At 41.0% G+C, this 18,264-nt stretch overlaps 1 protein-coding gene across 4 annotated transcripts in view; it reads left to right on the plus strand.

Annotated features, from left to right (window-relative positions):
• Positions 1-18,264, plus strand: part of Ccar1 (cell division cycle and apoptosis regulator 1) — a 49,439-nt gene that overhangs the window by 5,860 nt on the left and 25,315 nt on the right. For all 4 annotated transcript variants that reach the window (XM_059244083.1, XM_059244081.1, XM_059244084.1 and 1 more), the window contains exons 3-10: positions 1,699-1,871; positions 3,310-3,354; positions 4,259-4,291; positions 7,922-8,115; positions 11,079-11,193; positions 11,296-11,488; positions 15,300-15,429; positions 16,121-16,282. In XM_059244083.1, the coding sequence (XP_059100066.1) occupies positions 1,699-1,871; positions 3,310-3,354; positions 4,259-4,291; positions 7,922-8,115; positions 11,079-11,193; positions 11,296-11,488; positions 15,300-15,429; positions 16,121-16,282 (1,045 nt within the window). The remainder of the gene's footprint in view (positions 1-1,698; positions 1,872-3,309; positions 3,355-4,258; positions 4,292-7,921; positions 8,116-11,078; positions 11,194-11,295; positions 11,489-15,299; positions 15,430-16,120; positions 16,283-18,264) is intronic.

Consider the following 18,264-nt stretch of genomic DNA (forward strand, 5'->3'; position numbering starts at 1 on the left):
TGTGTGAGAGAGAGTGTTTGTGTGTGTGAGAGAGAGTGTTTGTGTGTGTGTGAGTCACTTAGAGGACAACTTTAGGGCATGGGGTGGGTTGGAGGACAACTTTATGGAATTAGTTCTCTCATTCCACATTGGGTCATTGATGATGCGTTCATGGCAAACACCATTACTCCTTACCCATCTTACTAGCCTATGATATAGCCACACTATACAGCCTGGGCTCAGAACTCACTCTGTAGACCAGGCTAGGCTTGGACTCATGGAGATCTACCTGCTTCTGACTCCCAAGTGCTTCTCAAGAACTGAGATTAAAGGCTTGTACCACCACACTCAGCATAAAACTAATTTTCAAAATCTTATGCTTGTGTGTGTGTGTGTGTGTGTGTGTGTGTGTGTGTGTGTGTGTGTGTAGGTTAGCCTGGTACTCCTTTTGTAACCAAGGATTGCCTTTAACTCCTGCCTCCATCTCCCAAGGGCTGGGATTCTAGGTGTATATACTCCCACACCATGCTTGCTTTTTTCTTAAGATTCTATTTGTGTGTATGTGTCAGTGAATGCCACGTGTGCATGCCTGTGAAGGCCAGAAGACGATGTCAGATCCCTTAGAGCTGGAGTAGTTAGAGACAGTTGTGAGCCACCCAGTGTGAGTGCTGGGAACCTAACACTGATCTTCCTGGAAGAGCAGCAAATACATGAGTACAGCCTGTATCTGTGTACATGTGCCACTTATATACCTGGTATCTTCAGAAGTCAGAAGAGTGTATCATGAGCTACTCTCTGGGTGCCCCAAACCAAACCTAGGTCCTCTATAAGATCAGCAATGTTCTTAACTACTGAGCCATCTCTTCAGCCGTTCCCCACCAGCTTTGTAGTCTTGAATGTGGATAAGAAGTACACTGCCAATCTTTTCCAGTGGAAAACTGTCAGGAATAATTCCTCCTATTAGCTGGCTGTCCTTGTCTCATCTGCTTGTAGATAAAACAGTACATTCTCAAAAAACCAACCAAACAAACAAAAACAAAACCCAGTACATTGTCACTTTGTGCAATAGCAGTACTGAAGATCAGTCTAAGGGCTTTCTACTCACCAAGCAAGGGATCTGTCATTGAGCTAGTTTCCTGCCCCAGAGGAAATTGTAGGTCGGCAAAACAAGATTAAATAAACAATAAGATCTTTTTTTTTTCTTTTTTCTTTTTGTTGTTGTTGTTGTCTTGTTTTGCTTTTAAGAGAAGGTATGCTGTAGCCCAGTCTGCCCTGCATCATCTTATGTGATTTAGGCTAGCCTTAAACTCTTGGTCCTCCTGCCTCCACCTCCTATATGCAGGGATTTTAGCCATGTATTACCATACCTGGTTGAAAATGCTATTTATTTGTTAGTTTGTTTTTTGAGACTAGGTTTGTGTGTGTAACCCTTACTGTCCTGGAATTGATTATACAGACCAAGGTGGTTTCAAATTGACAGAGATCTTCCTGCATCTGTACACCCCCACCCACCCGCCTTCTAGTCCTGGGATTAAAGGTGTATGTCACCACATCCAGCTCTGAAAGAATACTTTTGATTTGAGTCTGGGTCTAGGTGAAGTTGGTTGTGTTACTGCAGGATAGGTCAGTAGAGCCAGTTTTTCCTCTATTTGCCATGGAAGATTGCTGCAAAGGGACCAAGTAGTCTGATCTTTCTCCTCTCTTCTCATCTCACTTCAGCTGCACTAGGTGTTCAACAGCCATCACTTCTGGGAGCATCTCCTACCATTTATACCCAGCAGACTGCATTGGCGGCAGCAGGCCTTACCACACAAACGCCAGCAAACTATCAGTTAACACAAACTGCAGCATTGCAGCAGCAAGCTGCAGCTGCTGCAGCTGCATTACAGCAGGTGAGTTTTAATGAGATGCATGAGGTGATAAAAATGATAGTCCTTTGTTTTCTCTTTCATTTGTTCCTTTCTTTTGTTTTTTGCCACAGGCTGTCTTCATTGTTCATGTTGGCCTTGAACTCATTGAATCCCCTACTTAGCATCTCAAGTTTTTTTTTTGTTTCTTTTGTTTTGTTTTGTTTTTTGAGACAGGGTTTCTTTGTGTAATTTTGGTACCTGTCCTGGATCTCGCTCTGTAGACTAGGCTGGCCTCGAACTCACAGAGATCCGCCTGGCTCTGCCTCCCCAGTGCTGAGATTAAAGGTGTGCGCCACTACCGCCCAGCACCTCCATGTTTAAAACAATGAAGACTATAGATTAAAAAAAAAAAAAAGGTATGTGTAGCACATACCTTTAGTCCCAGCAATTGGGAGGCAGAACCAGGCGGATCTCTGAGTTCAAGGCCAGCCTGGTTTACAGAGCAAGTTCCAGGACAGCCAGGGCTACCAAAGAAACCCTGTCTCGAAAAACCAAAAAAAAAACCAAAAAAACCACAAAACTACACACACAGGAAGTTTCTTCCCGGTGTTAAAAATTATACTGTAGCAGGGCAGTGGTGGCACACATCTTTATTCCCAGCACTAGGGAGCCAGAGGCCAGCCTGGTCTACAAAGTGAGACAGCAAGAGTTAGACTGAGGTTTTTCTTGGTGGCACATAACTATCGTCTCAGCACTTGGGGAAGGAGAGACAGAGAATATTGAGTTTGAGGCCTAACTGGAGTGCATAGCAGGACTCTATCTGAAGCCAAACAAAACAGAGTTGTTTCTATGCTCAGCAAAGAGTGTAGTTGTGTAGTAAAAAATCTTAAATTCTTTGTTTATTTTTTCAAGATAGGATTTCTCTGTGTAGCCTTGGCCGTCCTATAATTCACTCTGGAGACCAGGCTGGCCTCAAACTCAACAGAGATCTGTCTGCCTTTGCTTCCCAAATGCTGAGATTAAAGGCGTGCACTACCACTGCCCATCAGAATCTTAAATTCTTTTTTTTTTTTTTTTTTTAAGATTTATTTATTTATTATGTATACAGTGTTCTGTCTGCACATATCCCTGCAGGCCAGAAGAGGGCACCAGATCTCATTACAGATAGCTGTGAGCCACCATGTGGTTGCTGGGAATTGAACTCAGGACCTTTGGAAGAGCAGCCAGTGCTCTTAACCTCTGAGCCATCTCTCCAGCCCAGAATCTTAAATTCTTAATGTTTCTGAGTTGTTTATATATACCTTAACTATTTTATGAAAAATTCTGGCTTCAATGGCTCTCAGAGTATAAGTAACCATTTTGTTAATTTTAGATGAAGTATCACCGATTTAGAAAATTTCAATGTAGTTTTTATCTGTATATACATTACTTTGAAAATGAATAAGCTTAACCTTGTTTTTCCTTTAATAATCTTTTTCAGCAATATTCACAACCTCAGCAGGCCTTGTATAGTGTGCAACAACAGGTTAGTATAAATTTTTTTTGTTAAAAACTGATTTAAAAACAGCGATTTCCCTGTTCTTCCACATTAAAGTGATATCCTTTAAATTCCTTCTCACTGTCTACCTTACGTGTGATTTTTAACCTTTGGTGGGATAGGGAACAGCTAAATCCACATGAAACCCAACATACCATTTCTCCCACCCCCCAGACAAATCAGCTTTTAAAAATTTGACTTAATTATATAATTGTATTTTGAGACGGATTCACAATGTGTAGCTAAGACCTGGGACTCTTATGGAGACCAGGCTATCTTGGAATCACAGAGATCTGCCTACTTTTGCCTCCCAAGTGCTGGGATTAAAGATATGCACCATCACAGTGGGTCCCAACTTCTTTATTTTTATTAATGTGGTTTAATATTTGGTTTTTGAACGAGTTACTTAGGAATATCAGATGTGTAGTTTGAAATAGTTGTCAGTAACCTTGTAATTAGTTATGTATTGTTTATCACATTGTTTTAATAAATAAGCTAATGTGTAAAACCAAGATTTGGGGTCTGGAGAGATTTCTCAGTGTTTAATAGCACTTGCTGAGTCCTCCAGAGGCTCTGGGTTCGATTCTCACCACCCATATGATGGCTCATAACTGTGTAACTCTAGTTCCAGGATTAGATTCCCACTACCTGTGTGCAGTGGGTCACAAACACCTGGAACTCCAACTCCTGGAGATCTGGTTCCCTCTTGGCCTCTGCCTCCACAAGGCATGCTCTTGGTACACAGTTATACATCTTAGGCAAAACACCCATCCACAGAAGACAAAATAATATATGTTTTTAAAGATAAAATTTTGAAAAACAAGAATACCACTATAAATCATTTTTGAAAGAGCAATCTTGACTGATCTTGTTTGTTTTTTCTTACTTTCAGTTACAGCAACCCCAGCAGACCATTTTAACACAGGTTAGTTTGGTGTTAATTTATTTCTTTTGAGCATCTGAGTTAAGTTTTATTTCTGTTGTAGGTTTCCAATAGGAGTTTAAAGATACTTGTGGATTTATGTGATAACATTGCGATATTTATTTATTGTTAGATAAAGATGCAAAGTGTGCTAGTGTGTTTTGTGTTGAGAATAGTGTATTGTGTATTATATGCTTCCAACTATTTTAAAAGGAGTAAAATATGTTTTGTTTTTATGTACAGATGTAGATAAAACTCCAAGTAATAACCAATAGGAGGTAGCTTCTTCAGTAGGAAACTGGGTATCTGAAGCTGCTTGGATAGCATAGAAGCTTTTTACCTTGTAATTCCTTGTGCAGTCCCCACTCCCCCTACCCCCCACCCCCAACCCCGAGACGTGGTTTCTCTGCAGTTCTGGTGCCTGTCCTGGATCTTGCTGTGTAGACCAGGCTGGCCTTCATCTCAGATCTGCCTGGCTCTGCCTCCTGAGTGTTGGGATTAAAGGCGAGCACCACCACTGCCTGGCTCCTTGTGCAGTTTTAAGTTGTGAATATGTCACTTTGTTTTGTGTTCTGGAGATAAGTCTCTTGTATTCCAGGCTAGCCTCAACTGGCTATGTAGCCAAGGATGACCTTGAATTTCTTGTCTTCCTGCTTCCCAACTCCCTGGTGCTAGGATTACAGGCATGTTCCACTGTATTTATAAAGTGCTGGAAATTTGTGTCAATGAAGTGGAGAACACATGGAAATACATTTCATGTCTTATTCTGGCCTCCATGTTTATACGTGTGTGTGCACACCAGCACATTCTCATATACATGATATATACACAACACACAAGCACACATGCATGCACACACACACCGTATTCCCTCCATCACACATGTTTGGCATGCACTCTAGCAGCTAAGTTACATCCTCAGACTCTTTTTTTTTTTTTTTAAACCAACGTCGGACTAGAGAGTGGGCAGCACCACATGCGCACATACAGATACACACTCATTCACATAAAAGAAAAATAAAACTCTTAAAATGTAGGTGTATGCTTTCAGTCCTAGCATTAGGGAGACAGGTAGGTCTCTGAGTTTAAGGTCACCCTAGTCCTCATAGTGAGTTTCAGGCTAGCCTGAGCTACAAAGTGAGATCCTATTTAAAACAAACAGGAAAACCCCACCAATAACACTTCAATTTTCTTCCTTACATAAAGAATTAAAATTGGTTCTAGCTTCGTGATACACACCTATAGTCCTGGCCCCCAGGCAAGGGATCTCAGCTTAGATGAACAATTTGCACTACATAGTAAGGTCCTATGTTTATAAATCAAACAAACAAAGCCAAATTAGCTCTGGGGTACTCGCTCAGTGTGTATGAGGCCTGGTTTGATCCTCAGGACTCACACATATTTGAACATACACCACAGAAGATCTAAAATGGATAAATATCTTAATTCATTTTCTTTAAAAAAAAAAGTTATTTACTTCTTAAGTATGTGGTGTTGTGTGTTGGATGCAAGTCGAGATCAGAGGATAATTTGCAGGTTCTGTGGCTTGAACTCAGGTCATCAAGCTTGGTAACAAATCTGTTGAGCCCTATCTTTGACTCCTAGCTTGTATTTTCAATCCCTAACAGAACTCTCCAATTAAGGCAGGCGGTGGTGGTGCATGCTTTTAACCTCAGCAGTTGGGAGGCAGAAGCAGGTGGATCTCTGTGAATTCAGGACCAGTCTGGTCTACAAAGTGAGTTCCAGGACATCCAGGGCAGTTATACAGAGAAACTTTGTCTGAAACAAAATAAAACCTCTCCAATTAACTGGAAAGCTATAGGAGTTTCTCTCATTAGAATAAATTTCTCGGGGGCTGGAGAGATGGCTCAGAGGTTAAGAGCACCGCTTGCTCTTCCAAAGGTCCTGAGTTCAATTCCCAGCAACCACATGGTGGCTCACAACCATCTGTAATGAGATCTGGTGCCCTCTTCTGGCCTGCAGGGATATGTGCAGACAGAACACTGTATACATAATAAATAAATAAATCTAAAAAAAAAAAAAAAAAAAAAAAAAGAATAAATTTCTCCCAGACTATGCCTGAAAGCATTGGCATGCTGGGAAGTTAAAGACATTTCCTGAGATGGTAACTTTGTTCAAATTAAAGAAATGCTGAGTTCTTTTACTATATTTAGGACTTTGCTGTAGCTGAAGTTTTCCTGTGTTCTACCTGGCCCGTGGTCAGGACAAATTTCTCTTACCTGCCAGTCCTGCAGCCACTTGGACCCAAGTAATCACACAGAGACTTATATTACTTATAAACTGTATGGCTGTGGCAGGCTTCTTGCTATCTAGTTCTTATATCTTAAATTAATCCATTTCTATTAATCTATAAGTTGCCACGTGGCTTGTGGCTTACTGGTACTTTACATCTTGCTTCTCATGGTGGCGGCTGGCAGCATCTCCTGACTCAGCCTTCCACTTCCCAGAATTCTACTCTCTTTTATCCTGCCTATACTATACTTCTTGCCTGGCTACCTGCCAATCAGTGTTTTATTTATCCATCAGAGCAACACATTCACAGCATACAGAAAGACATCCCCACTACTTTGCTAAGTCTTTAACAGAAGCATTGGTTGGTTGCTTGGTCTTTTTAGTTAGGATATCATAGTAGTTGCCCCTGTTTAAGCCTATGGCAATTGAGTGTTTTTTTGTTTTGTTTTGTTTTTGTTTTTACTCTTTGGGGGCCCACTGCCCAGCTCCCAAATAAATCACATGGAGGCTTATTCGTTCTTATAAATGTCTGGCCTTAGCTTGGCTTGTTTCTTGCCAGCTTTTCTTAAATTATCCCTTCTACCTTTTGCCTCTGGGCTTTTATCTTTCTCTGTTTCTGTATATCTTTCTTTACTTTTTTCTTTGTGGCTGGCCCTTGGTGTCCTCCTCTCCTTCTGCTTCTCTGCTCCTTGACATTTTCTTCCTCTCATTTATTCTCTGCCTGCCAGTCCCGCCTATTTCTCTTTCTGCCCAGCTACAGGCAGATTCAGCTCTTTATTAGACCATCAGGTGTTCCAGACAGGCAAAGTACCACAGCTTCACAGGGTTAAACAAATGCAACATAAAAGAATGCAACACATCTTTGTATCATTAAACAAATGTTCCACAGCATATACAAATGTAACACATCCTAAAATAGTATTCTACAACAGTTGAGCCTCATGCCTCAGCTTCCTATATGCTGGGATTATGACTATGATCCTCCATACACGGAGTTGGGGATGTGTGTGTGTGTGTGTAAATGTGTGTGCACACACATATACATGCATACATATACTTGTACGTGTTTGAGGTGAGCAGGTGACAACCTTGGGTGTCACCTACTGTTTTATTTTGTTTGAGACAGGATCTCTCACTGCCTTGGAACTCACACTGCAGGCTAGACTGTCTGGTCAGTGAGCTGGAGTAGCTTCCTGATTCCAGCTCTTCAGACTATAAGCAATAAGCAGCATGCCTAGTATTTTTTTTTCCTTTTCTTTTCCAGTTTGTTTTGGGAATGGAGCTATTTCTTGACTAGTACAGTTCATGAGTTTACAGTCATTTTTACTGTTTATTTTAGACAATTGCTAGTCTTGATGTGATGTTGCTTTTGTTCAATAGCCAGCTGTTGCACTGCCCACAAGCCTTAGCCTGTCTACTCCTCAACCTGCGGCACAGATCACTGTCTCATATCCAACACCAAGGTCCAGTCAGCAGCAAACTCAGCCTCAGAAGCAGCGCGTTTTCACAGGAGTGGTTACAAAGCTACATGATACATTTGGATTTGTGGATGAAGATGTATTCTTTCAGCTTGGGTAAAAGCTTCATCAGACATGTAGTAACACTTTCTCAATCATGGAAAAAAATTATAGTTTTTTTTTTTTTTTTTTTTGGTTTTTGGTTTTTGGTTTTTGGTTTTTTCGAGACAGGGTTTCTCTGTGTAGCTTTGGAGCCTGTCCTGGATCTCACTTTGTAGACCAGGCTGGCCTTGAACTCACAAAGATTTGCCTGGCTCTGCCTCCCGAGTGCTGGGATTAAAGGCATGTGCCAACTTATGCCTTTTTAAAATAAACTTACATTTATTTATGTATGTCTGGGGGTGGTGGGGTTGCATACTTGTGGAGGTGAGAGGTGGGAGTTGGTTCTCTCCTGTCATGTGGGTTCCAGGGATCAGGTTCAGTCCTCAAGCTTGGGAGTAAGTGCTCATTGATCCCTTTTTAATTCTTTATAAATGTGTTGTCAGTTATGTGGCAGTTCTAGTAACATTCATGTCCAGACTCAGAATGAAATTAGAGATTGAGGCAGGTGTGGTAGCACACACCTTAAATCTCAGTACTTGAATGGCAGAGGCAGGCGAATCGCTATGACTTCCAGGCCAGTCTGTTCTACATAGTGTGTTCCAGAACAGCAGGGACTTTGTAGAAAGACCTTTGCCTCTAAACAAACAAACAAGTAAAATAAGATGGAGGGTGAAATAGCCTTTTAAAATCTAATATTCCATTTTTTACATATTTAATACTGACTAAAATTATTTTCTCAATTGTATGTGTGTGTATATTTGTGCATAAACATATTCGTACTTTGAAGGAAAGATATATTCACCTGAGCATGTATTTGTGTAGGCCAGAGGTTGGCTTTGTTGTTCTTTTTTTTTTAAAGATTTATTTATTATATATACAGTGCTCTGTCTGCATGTATCCCTGAAGGCCAGAAGAGGGCGCCAGATCTCATTACAGATGGTTGTGAGCCACCATGTGGTTGCTGGGAATTGAACTCAGGGCCTCTGGAAGAGCAACCAGTGTTCTTAAACCTCTGAGCCATCTCTCCAGCCCTTGTTGCTCTTTTTTATATATAATTTGTTTAAATTTATTTTTTGTGCGTTGGTGTAAAGGTGTCAGTTAACCTAAAACTGGAGTTACAGACAGTTGTGAGCTGCCATGTGGGTGCTGGGAATTGAACCCGCATCCTCTGGAAGATGGCTCTTAACTGCTGAGCCATCTCTCCAGCCCCGGCTTTGTTATTATTTATTGTTTTCCATCATATCTTTATTTTACTACAAGGTATTTCACTTCACTTGGAATTCACCATCTCTGCTAGACTGGCTGGCCTTCAAGCCCCTGGGATCTATCTGTCACTGCCCTCCCAATTCTGTGGTTATGGGTGTGTGCCACCATGCCTAGTCTCCATGTGGGTTCTTGGGATCCAGACTTGAGGCTTCATCCTTGTACAGCAAGCACTTTACCCAATGAGTTATCTCCTCTACCCCTAAAAATTAGGGCGGTGGTTGTTTCGAGATAGGATCTCATTGTGTAGCCCTAGCTGGCTTGGAATTCACTGTATGACTGGGCTCACAGTGAACTCAGAGATCCATCTACCTCTTCCTCCTGAGGCTTGAGATTAAAGGTGTTTTCCACCACGTCTGGCCAAAGAACATTAAGATTTTTTTTGTGTGTGTGGTTGTTTTGTTTGATTGGTTTTTTGATACAGGGTTTTACTATGTAGACTTGGTGGACCTAGAACTTGCTATGTAGACCAGGCTGGCCTTGAACTCTTAGATATTTACCTTCCTCTGCCTTCTGAGTGCTAGGATTAAAGATGTGCACCACCCTATCCATCAAACATTTATTTTCAATTGACACCCATCCCCCCCAATTAATTGTATCAAGTTTTTAATATTCTTTGTTTTGTTTTGAAGACAGTTTCTCTGTGTAGCTTTGGAGCCTGTCCTGTCCTGGAACTCGTTCTGTAGAGCAGGCTGGTTTCAAACTCACAGAGATCTGCCTGCCTCTGCTTCCTGAGTGCTGGGACTGACTCACTCTTTTGAAGCAGGGTTTATCACTGAACTTGGAGCTAGGCTAGTAGTCAGCAAAACCCAGTGATCCTTTGTCTCCACTCTTGACAACACTGTGGCTACAGGTGTGTGGAAGGAACCACACCTGACTTCTCATGTGGATTTTACTATCTGAACTCAGGTCCTGATGCTTGCCCAGCAAGGGCTGTTGCCCACTTAGCTGAGGTGATTTTAATAAACTTCCTTAGAAGTAAGTGCTATGTTAGGGAAACTAATTATTGCTCAAGGTTTTTGTGTTGTTGCGCCTCCTTTTTTCCATCTTCTCTAAAATCTTCCGCTTAGGCTATTATAGTGACAGAATTGTGCATGGAGGAGCATTGAGAAAAAAGAAGGGCACATTGTTCCTGTACTTGAAACCTCCTTGTTTCCATATAGTGTGCCAATTCATCTAAGCACAACCCCAACAAACCCATAACAGATAGTTAAAAATAAAAAGAAATCTTTAAGGGCTGAGTAGTTTAAAGCATTTGTTATTTTTACAGAAACCCCATGTCTGGTTTCCATCACCTGCATTGTGGTTCCCAACCACCTGTAATTCTAGTTCCAGTGATCAGACACCCTCTTCTGAGCTCTGTGGGCCCTGCCACGCACGTGGTCTACATTTTTATGTGCAGGCAAAACATTTATACAGTTACATAAATTTTAAACATCTTTAAAAGATAAATAACAAACATGAATGTACTATCCAGGCTTCCATTTTAGTTGTAATGTACTTTAAAATCACTATAGCCTCGAAAGGCAGAATCAGATCTCGGCAAAGCCAGCCTGATTGATATACATAGTGAGTTCTAGGCATTCCAGAGCTCCCTGTCTCCTAAAGAAAAGAAGGAAAACAAACAAAGTATATAAATCTTCTTTGTGTGGGAAGATCTATTCAATGGTATATAAATCATTTTTGTGTTTATATTCACCTTTCTTTCCCCCCAGTGCTGTTAAAGGGAAAACCCCTCAAGTTGGTGATAGAGTGTTGGTCGAGGCAACTTACAATCCTAATATGCCTTTTAAATGGAATGCACAAAGAATTCAGACACTACCAAATCAGGTACATAGTTATTGACTTCAGTACTATAGAAACTGGTACCTGACTTTGCTGGTTTACAATGTAATTTCTTTTTTGTATTTATTTATTTTCGTTTGTTTTTAGAATCAGTCCCAAACTCAACCTTTACTGAAGACTCCTACTGCTGTTATTCAGCCGATTGTGCCACAGACAACATTTGGTGTTCAGGCACAGCCCCAACCCCAGTCGTTACTGCAGGCCCAGATTTCAGCTGCTTCTATAACACCACTCCTGCAGACGCAGCCACAGCCCTTATTACAGCAGCCGCAGCAGAAAGGTATGCAATGTAACGTATCACTGCTTTGTTTCTGATCAATATGAGACGTTTAAACAGTGAGAACGTACTACTAATACAGAGATATCATGCGCCGGGCAGTGGTGGTGCACACCTTTAATCCGAGCACTCGGGAGGCAGAGGCAGGCGGATCTCTGTAAGTTCGAGGCCAGCCTGGGCTACAGAGTGAGTTCAAGGAAAGGCGCAAAGCTACACAGAGAAACCCTGTCTCGAAAAACAAAACAAAACAAAACAAAAAACAAAACAACAACAACAAAAACCTGAAGATATCATGGACTTTGAGGAGACTTGAAAGGAAGCTTAAGTATCATGAATAGAACATTTTCTGCTTTATGGATTTTTAGGACAGGGTTTCTCTGTGTAGCCCTGGCCGCCCTGGATCTCGCTTTTTAGACCAGGCTGGCCTTGAACTCACTGAGATCTGCCTGTCTCGTCCTCCTGAGTGCTGGGGTTAAAGGAGTGTGCCACCACCGCCTGGCATACAGGGACAATTTATGTCTTTGCCACCGATTTGTAGGTACATTAACAAAGCAGCATGTATGAGTGTAAACGTGTCCAAGAGTGCACATGTGGAGGTCAGAGGACAACTTTGCAGAAGAATTTTCTCCTGCCTTTTCTAAGGTTCTAGGTGTAGAACTCAGGCTTGTGGCAAGAGGTCTACCACTGCTGAGGCATCTCACTAGCCCTGTGATAACATTATGTTTTTGATTGTTGTTTACATTTTGTTTTTTGAGAAAGGGTCTTATATAGCCCAGGTTTGCCTAAATTCACTGTATCCAAGCATTATTTTAAACCCCAGGTCCTTCTGCCTCTACTTAACAAGTCCTGAGATAATTTATTTATTTTGGTTTTCATCATTACATCTATGGATTCTTTTGGAATGTTTTTTTAATTCCTTGTGATTTTTTACCTTGTCATAGAAACTGAAGGGGAAGTCCAGATTCTTATGGCTGATGCTTTGTACCTCATGCTGCGTCCTTTTAGATGCTTTCAGTTATCCCAGTGGTACTGGTCCTGGGTTTGATTTCTTGCAAGCATCAGTATCCGGAGAGTTCTCTGGTTTAAAGGAATCCTTCTTCCCCTGTACATGAATAATCTCCCAATTGGTATTTTAGTATTCTCTGGCTATCTCATTCCATAGTATTCATTAATTTAGTGTATACATCAGGTGTTGGGAAACCTTAGCCCTTGATTTTTAACTCGTAGTTTGACTGATACTGATACTGAACAAATTTTAAAGGAAAAATGCACCCTCCCTCCCCACCGGAACATGAATTCCTAAATGTTCTTAATAAAAATCCCAGAGCCAGATATTAGGCAGATACTGGGGTAAATACTGAAAGATCAGAGCGACAAAGGAACAAGCCACATCTTACCTCTAGGACTCCTCAGCCTGAAAGGAACACTTCTGCCGAAAAGTCTTCAGTTCCCGTCTCCTCACCCCTTACATACCTTTCTCCGCCCAGCCGTCACTTCCTGGGGTTAAAGGTGTGTGCCACCACTGCCTGGCTCTGCTGCTCTCCTAGACTGAGTCAATCTCATGTAGTCCAGGGTGGCTTTGAACTCACAGAGATCTAGACGGATCTCTACCTCCCAAGTGCTAGGATTAAAGGTGTGTGCCACCACTGCCTGGCATCTGTGTTTAACCTATGGCTTATTCTATTCTCTGATCTTCAGGCAAATTTTATTAGGGTACACGATATATCAACACCCCACCCCAACCCACTCCACCCTTTTTTTTTTTTTCTTCTTTTTGGTGTTTTGAGGCAGTTTTTTCTGTGTAACCCTGGCTGTCCTAGAACTCACTCTGTAGACCGGACTGGCCTCAAACTCAGAGATCCACCTGCCTCTGCCTCCTAAGTGCTGTTATGAAAGGCATTGTACGCTGCCACAACCTGGCTGGAAAAATGTTGTTTTAGTTGTTTTTTGTTTGTTTCCTTTTGTTTTAAAATATATTCTGAAGTCTATAGAATTGTAGAATGTTGAAAAGGAGATGAGAATTTAAATTTTGCATTGTCTAGAATAACTTCTGACACCAAGGGCACAAGTCATAAATGTGGTACACATATGTACATACAGGCAAAGAAGTACAATGCTCACTTTCTCTAGGGAAGGACCTGGGTTTGGTCCTCAGCACCATCCAAAAAAAGAAAAACTAGTTGTAATGACATAAGACCAGCCAGCCATGGAAACAAATCTGTTCTTTTGGTTTGCATTTCTTTTCCACTGATTGATTACAGTCAATATTGATGGTTCTAGAGTTGAGAAGCCAAAGGCAGTTTTGTTTGCAACAGAATTTCATTAGAATTCTCTTGGTTTCTTTTTTTTTTTTAATTTTTTCATTTTTCACTTTTTCAAATTAATCAATTTATCCACCTTTCTATTACCAGCTTGATACAGTATGTATTCCCATCTTAATTGTGAAATGTTTCATTGAGGCTAGCTCAGTAATTGAGTAAAACCAAAACTTATTATAAGCCACAGTCGTCCTAGGGTCCCCCATGCTATATATATATATATAGTCTCCATGGTTCTGTGGGTTGTAGTCTGATTGTTCTTTATTTTATATCTAGAATCCACTTATTAGTGAGTACATACCATGTTTGTCCTTCTGGGTTTGGGTTACCTCACTCAGGATGATTTTTTCTATTCCATTCATTTGCCTGCAAATTTCATGCTTTCATTGTTTTTCTCTGCTGAGTAGTACTCCATTGTGTATATGTACCACATTTTCTTAATCCATTCTTCAGTTGACGGGCATCTAGGTTGTTTTCAGGTTCTGGCTATTACAAATAGTTCTGCTATGAACATAGTTGAGCATGTATTTTTGTGGTATTTTTGGGTGTATGCCCAAGAGTGGTATGGCTGGGTCTTGAGGTAGTTCGATTCCTAATTTTCTGAGAAACCGCCATACTGATTTCCACAGTGGTTGTACAAGTTTGCATTCCCACCATCGGTAGAGGACTGTTCCCTTTGCTGCACATTCTCTAATACAGGGTCTCACAGTGTAGCCCTGGCTGTCTTGTACTTTGTTACATAGATCAGGGATTTGAACTCACAAGATCTACTTGCTTCTGTCTCCCACATGTGCTAGAATTAAAGGTGTGAACCCATCACACGTGGCAAAGAAGAACTTTGATACACAGTCTCCTTTCTTGGTTTTGTTTAGGTTTTTTTTTTTTGGTCTGGACAAGGTTTCTCTGTGTAGCCCTGGCTGTCCTGGAACTCCCTCTGTAGACCAGGCTGGTCTTGAACTCCCAGAAATCTGCCTGCCTCTGCCTCCTGAGTGTTGAGATGAAAGGCGTGCACCACTCCAGCCCAGCTATATTCTACGTTTTTTTTTTTTTTTTTAAAGGATTTCTTTATTATGTGCCAGATCTCATTACAGATGGTTGTAAGCCACCATGTGGTTGCTGGGAATTGAACTCAGGACCTCTGGAAGAGCAGCCAGTGCTCTTAACCGCTGAGCCATCTCTCCAGCCCTATATTCTAGTTTTTGACATAGATTTATCCCTATTCTGCTTCCATTGTACTTTCAAAGAAATTGACTTTTATTCTGTGTGGAAAAATAGATAACTATGTTATTTTAAAAAGAAAACTTTTAGGTTTTGGCACCAGGGAGAAACCACCAAACAATACCTCTTCCTTTAGAAGTAACTATGTATTTTGTTGACTTGGGAAGCAGACCACTTTGGTGAACCCACTTACTTGGTTATCTATCTCACTCAGCCTTGTGGTGTGTTCTGAGCTTTGTTTAACAAACTGTTCTGTTTTTCTTCTCTGTCCTTTGAAGCTGGCTTATTGCAGCCTCCTGTCCGAATAGTGTCACAGCCTCAGCCGGCCCGGAGACTAGATCCGCCGTCGAGATTTTCAGGAAGGAGTGACCGCGGGGATCAAGTACCTAATAGGAAAGATGACCGAAGGTATGTTTGAAAGTAACACTGTGGGCTGCAGAAATGGCTTCAAGGTAAGAGCACTGTTTGCTCTGCCATGGACCCAGGGCTGGTTCCCAGCATCCATGTGATTCTCTCCTCTGCCTTTCTCAGGCATGCATGTGGTGCAAACGCACGCACGCACGCACACAGACAAAGTACTCATAGACATAAAAATAAAAAACAAATTAGAAGTTCCTCTAAGTTCAAGGCTTGAAGCCATCCTGGACTACATAGTGAGTACCAGCCAGCCTGGTCTATGTAACAAGACTTTGTCAAAATAAATATAATAAGTAAATAAATAAGTAAAAGAAAGAAAAAAATTAAAAGAACCATTTATTTGTGTTTAACTATACACCCTTGGGTGGCCTGGAACTTCTAGATTCACTTGCCTCTGCTTCTGAGTGCTAAGATTAAAGGTATACACCCCATACCTGGCAAGAGCTGCTTCATAATGCCAATGAATATTAGTGATTTTATTTTTCCTACATTTATTTAATTTACGTCTGTCCCCATGCCATGGTATATATGTGAAGGTCAGAGGAGAACTTGGAGGAGTGTGTCCTCTTCTACCGTGTGGGTTCTGGGAAGGAAACTCAGGTCCTCAGGCCTGATAGCAGGGCCTGCACCTGCTGAGCCATCCCGTGGGCCCCAGAGTGATTTTAGACATCCTTGCTTTAAGTCGTGAAAGGGACAGAGAAAGACGCAGATCCAGAGAAAGATCACCTCAGAGAAAACGTTCCCGGGAGAGGTCACCCCGGAGAGAAAGAGAGCGATCCCCTCGGAGAGTCCGCCGTGTTGTTCCCCGCTACACAGTGCAGTTCTCAAAGTTTTCTTTAGATTGGTAAGTTTTCCCTTCCGGGTTCATTCGTTCGTATGATTTCAGTATTAGTGTCATCGTTTTGTGTAGTTTGGTATAGAATATAATGGTGGATATATTTTCTTAGAAAATTTATTTAGTAACATTTTGTGCTATTTATATGAGGGCAGAAATGCAGTTTGAATTTGGAATGTAGTTCTGTATAAAGAGAATTAGTTTTGGATCCACATTTAGGATAGCAACTACTTAAAAGACACAACTATGGTTTGGGGGTATAGTTCAGGACTAGAGTGCTTGCTTAATGTTGGAGGCTCTTGATTCGGTCCCAGTACCAAAGCCAACCAACCAATAAGTAAGCAAGCTTCTAGAGAACACTTTTTGTAATGAAATTTTTCTTTAAGGTTAGAATCATATAGGATTAGGATTTACTGATAAATTCTAATTCACAAGTAGTCCATTCTGTGATGAAGATATAATAAAGTTGTTAAACCAGTTTTAAGATTAACTGTGGCAGGGTACTGTAAGATAGAAACATTGAGCTGGGCGGTGGTGGTGCATGCCTTTAATCCCAGCACTTGGGAGGCAGAGCCAGGCGGATCTTTGTGAGTTCGAGGCCAGCCTGGGCTACCAAGTGAGTTCTAGGAAAGGCGCAAAGCTACACAGAGAAACCCTGTCTCGAAAAACCACAAAAAAAAAAAAAAAAAGATAGAAACATTGACCTATTATATACATACACAAACTTGTATAATTTACATGCTTGTGTCTTTAATGGATTAACCCTTAGAATCTGAAGTGAGAAGGAGGTAACTAAATTTCTCAGCTCATCTATAAAATCTCATACAAACTTAAAGAATTATCATGAAGTTTAGTTAAATATCTGTAGCACTTGACTTAGTGTAGAACACTTACAAATCCTCTGTAATTCATGGTGGTAGTGAGCAGTATGGTACACCTCGATCATAGATAACAGGTGGAAAAAACAGATAGATGAACAGATGGATGTGATGGCACATGCCTTTAATCTCAGCACTCAGGAGGCAGAGGCAGGTGGATCTCTGTGAGTTCGAGGCCAGCCTGCCTCTGCCTCCCGAGTGCTGGGATTAATGGCGTGCCCCACCTCCACCCGGCGCAAATAAAAGTTGTAAAGTTCTTCATTTGTACTTGTTGAACTCACAATTTCCTTACACTAATAGGTTTATGAGATAGTATGAAGGGAAAGAATTGTTTGTACTTAACCTCTTTGTTTCATTATAGTTTGCGGCAAAATATGACTTGTTCATTTTAGTGTTTGAAAATTTGGATGCGATTCTCTTCCTTAAAAATAAAAGTGCAGGAAGTGGCCTGAAGAAATGTCTAGCAGTGTGCGGTGCCCTTGAAGAGAACACGAGTTTGATCCCCAGCACCACTTCCACAGCTTACAACTCCCTGTGCCCATACATACCCACAAACAGGCCTGCACATAACACATAAGTAAAAGTGATAATACAACAAATCTTTAAATAAAAACAAAACTGAAGGGGCTGGAGAAATGCTTCAGTAGGTAAGAGTACTTGATGCTCTTGTAGAGAAACTGGGCTCAGTTCTCAGCACCCACATTGAGTTTCTCCTAACTACTGTTTAAGGAGGTCCTACACCTTTTCTGGTACCTGAGTGCACATAGTGCACACACATAAACACAGACCTACAGATATACATATAAAATTAAATAAATCTAAAAAATAAAGCTTTTGTGATATTTTTCCACATTTCTGTTATTCTGACAGTGGAGTCTTACCAGCAGTGGTATTATATCAGCAGCCATAATGGTTTGGCTGTGTATACCTGCTGTTCCTATTTTGGAAGGGAAGTGTTGGTGTTTTACATCACATGGACCTTTTGGGTGTTCCACAATCATTTTACTACTGAGCTACATCTGCAGACAATTTGTGTTTCTTAATTTAGACTTCAAATAAAGACATTTTCTTTTATATTGGATTTCTTATTTTAAATTTCAAATAAAGACAATT

Source organism: Peromyscus eremicus, chromosome 16_21 (assembly GCF_949786415.1).
Source record: "Peromyscus eremicus chromosome 16_21, PerEre_H2_v1, whole genome shotgun sequence".
In the NCBI taxonomy this organism is placed as follows: Eukaryota; Metazoa; Chordata; class Mammalia; order Rodentia; family Cricetidae; genus Peromyscus; species Peromyscus eremicus.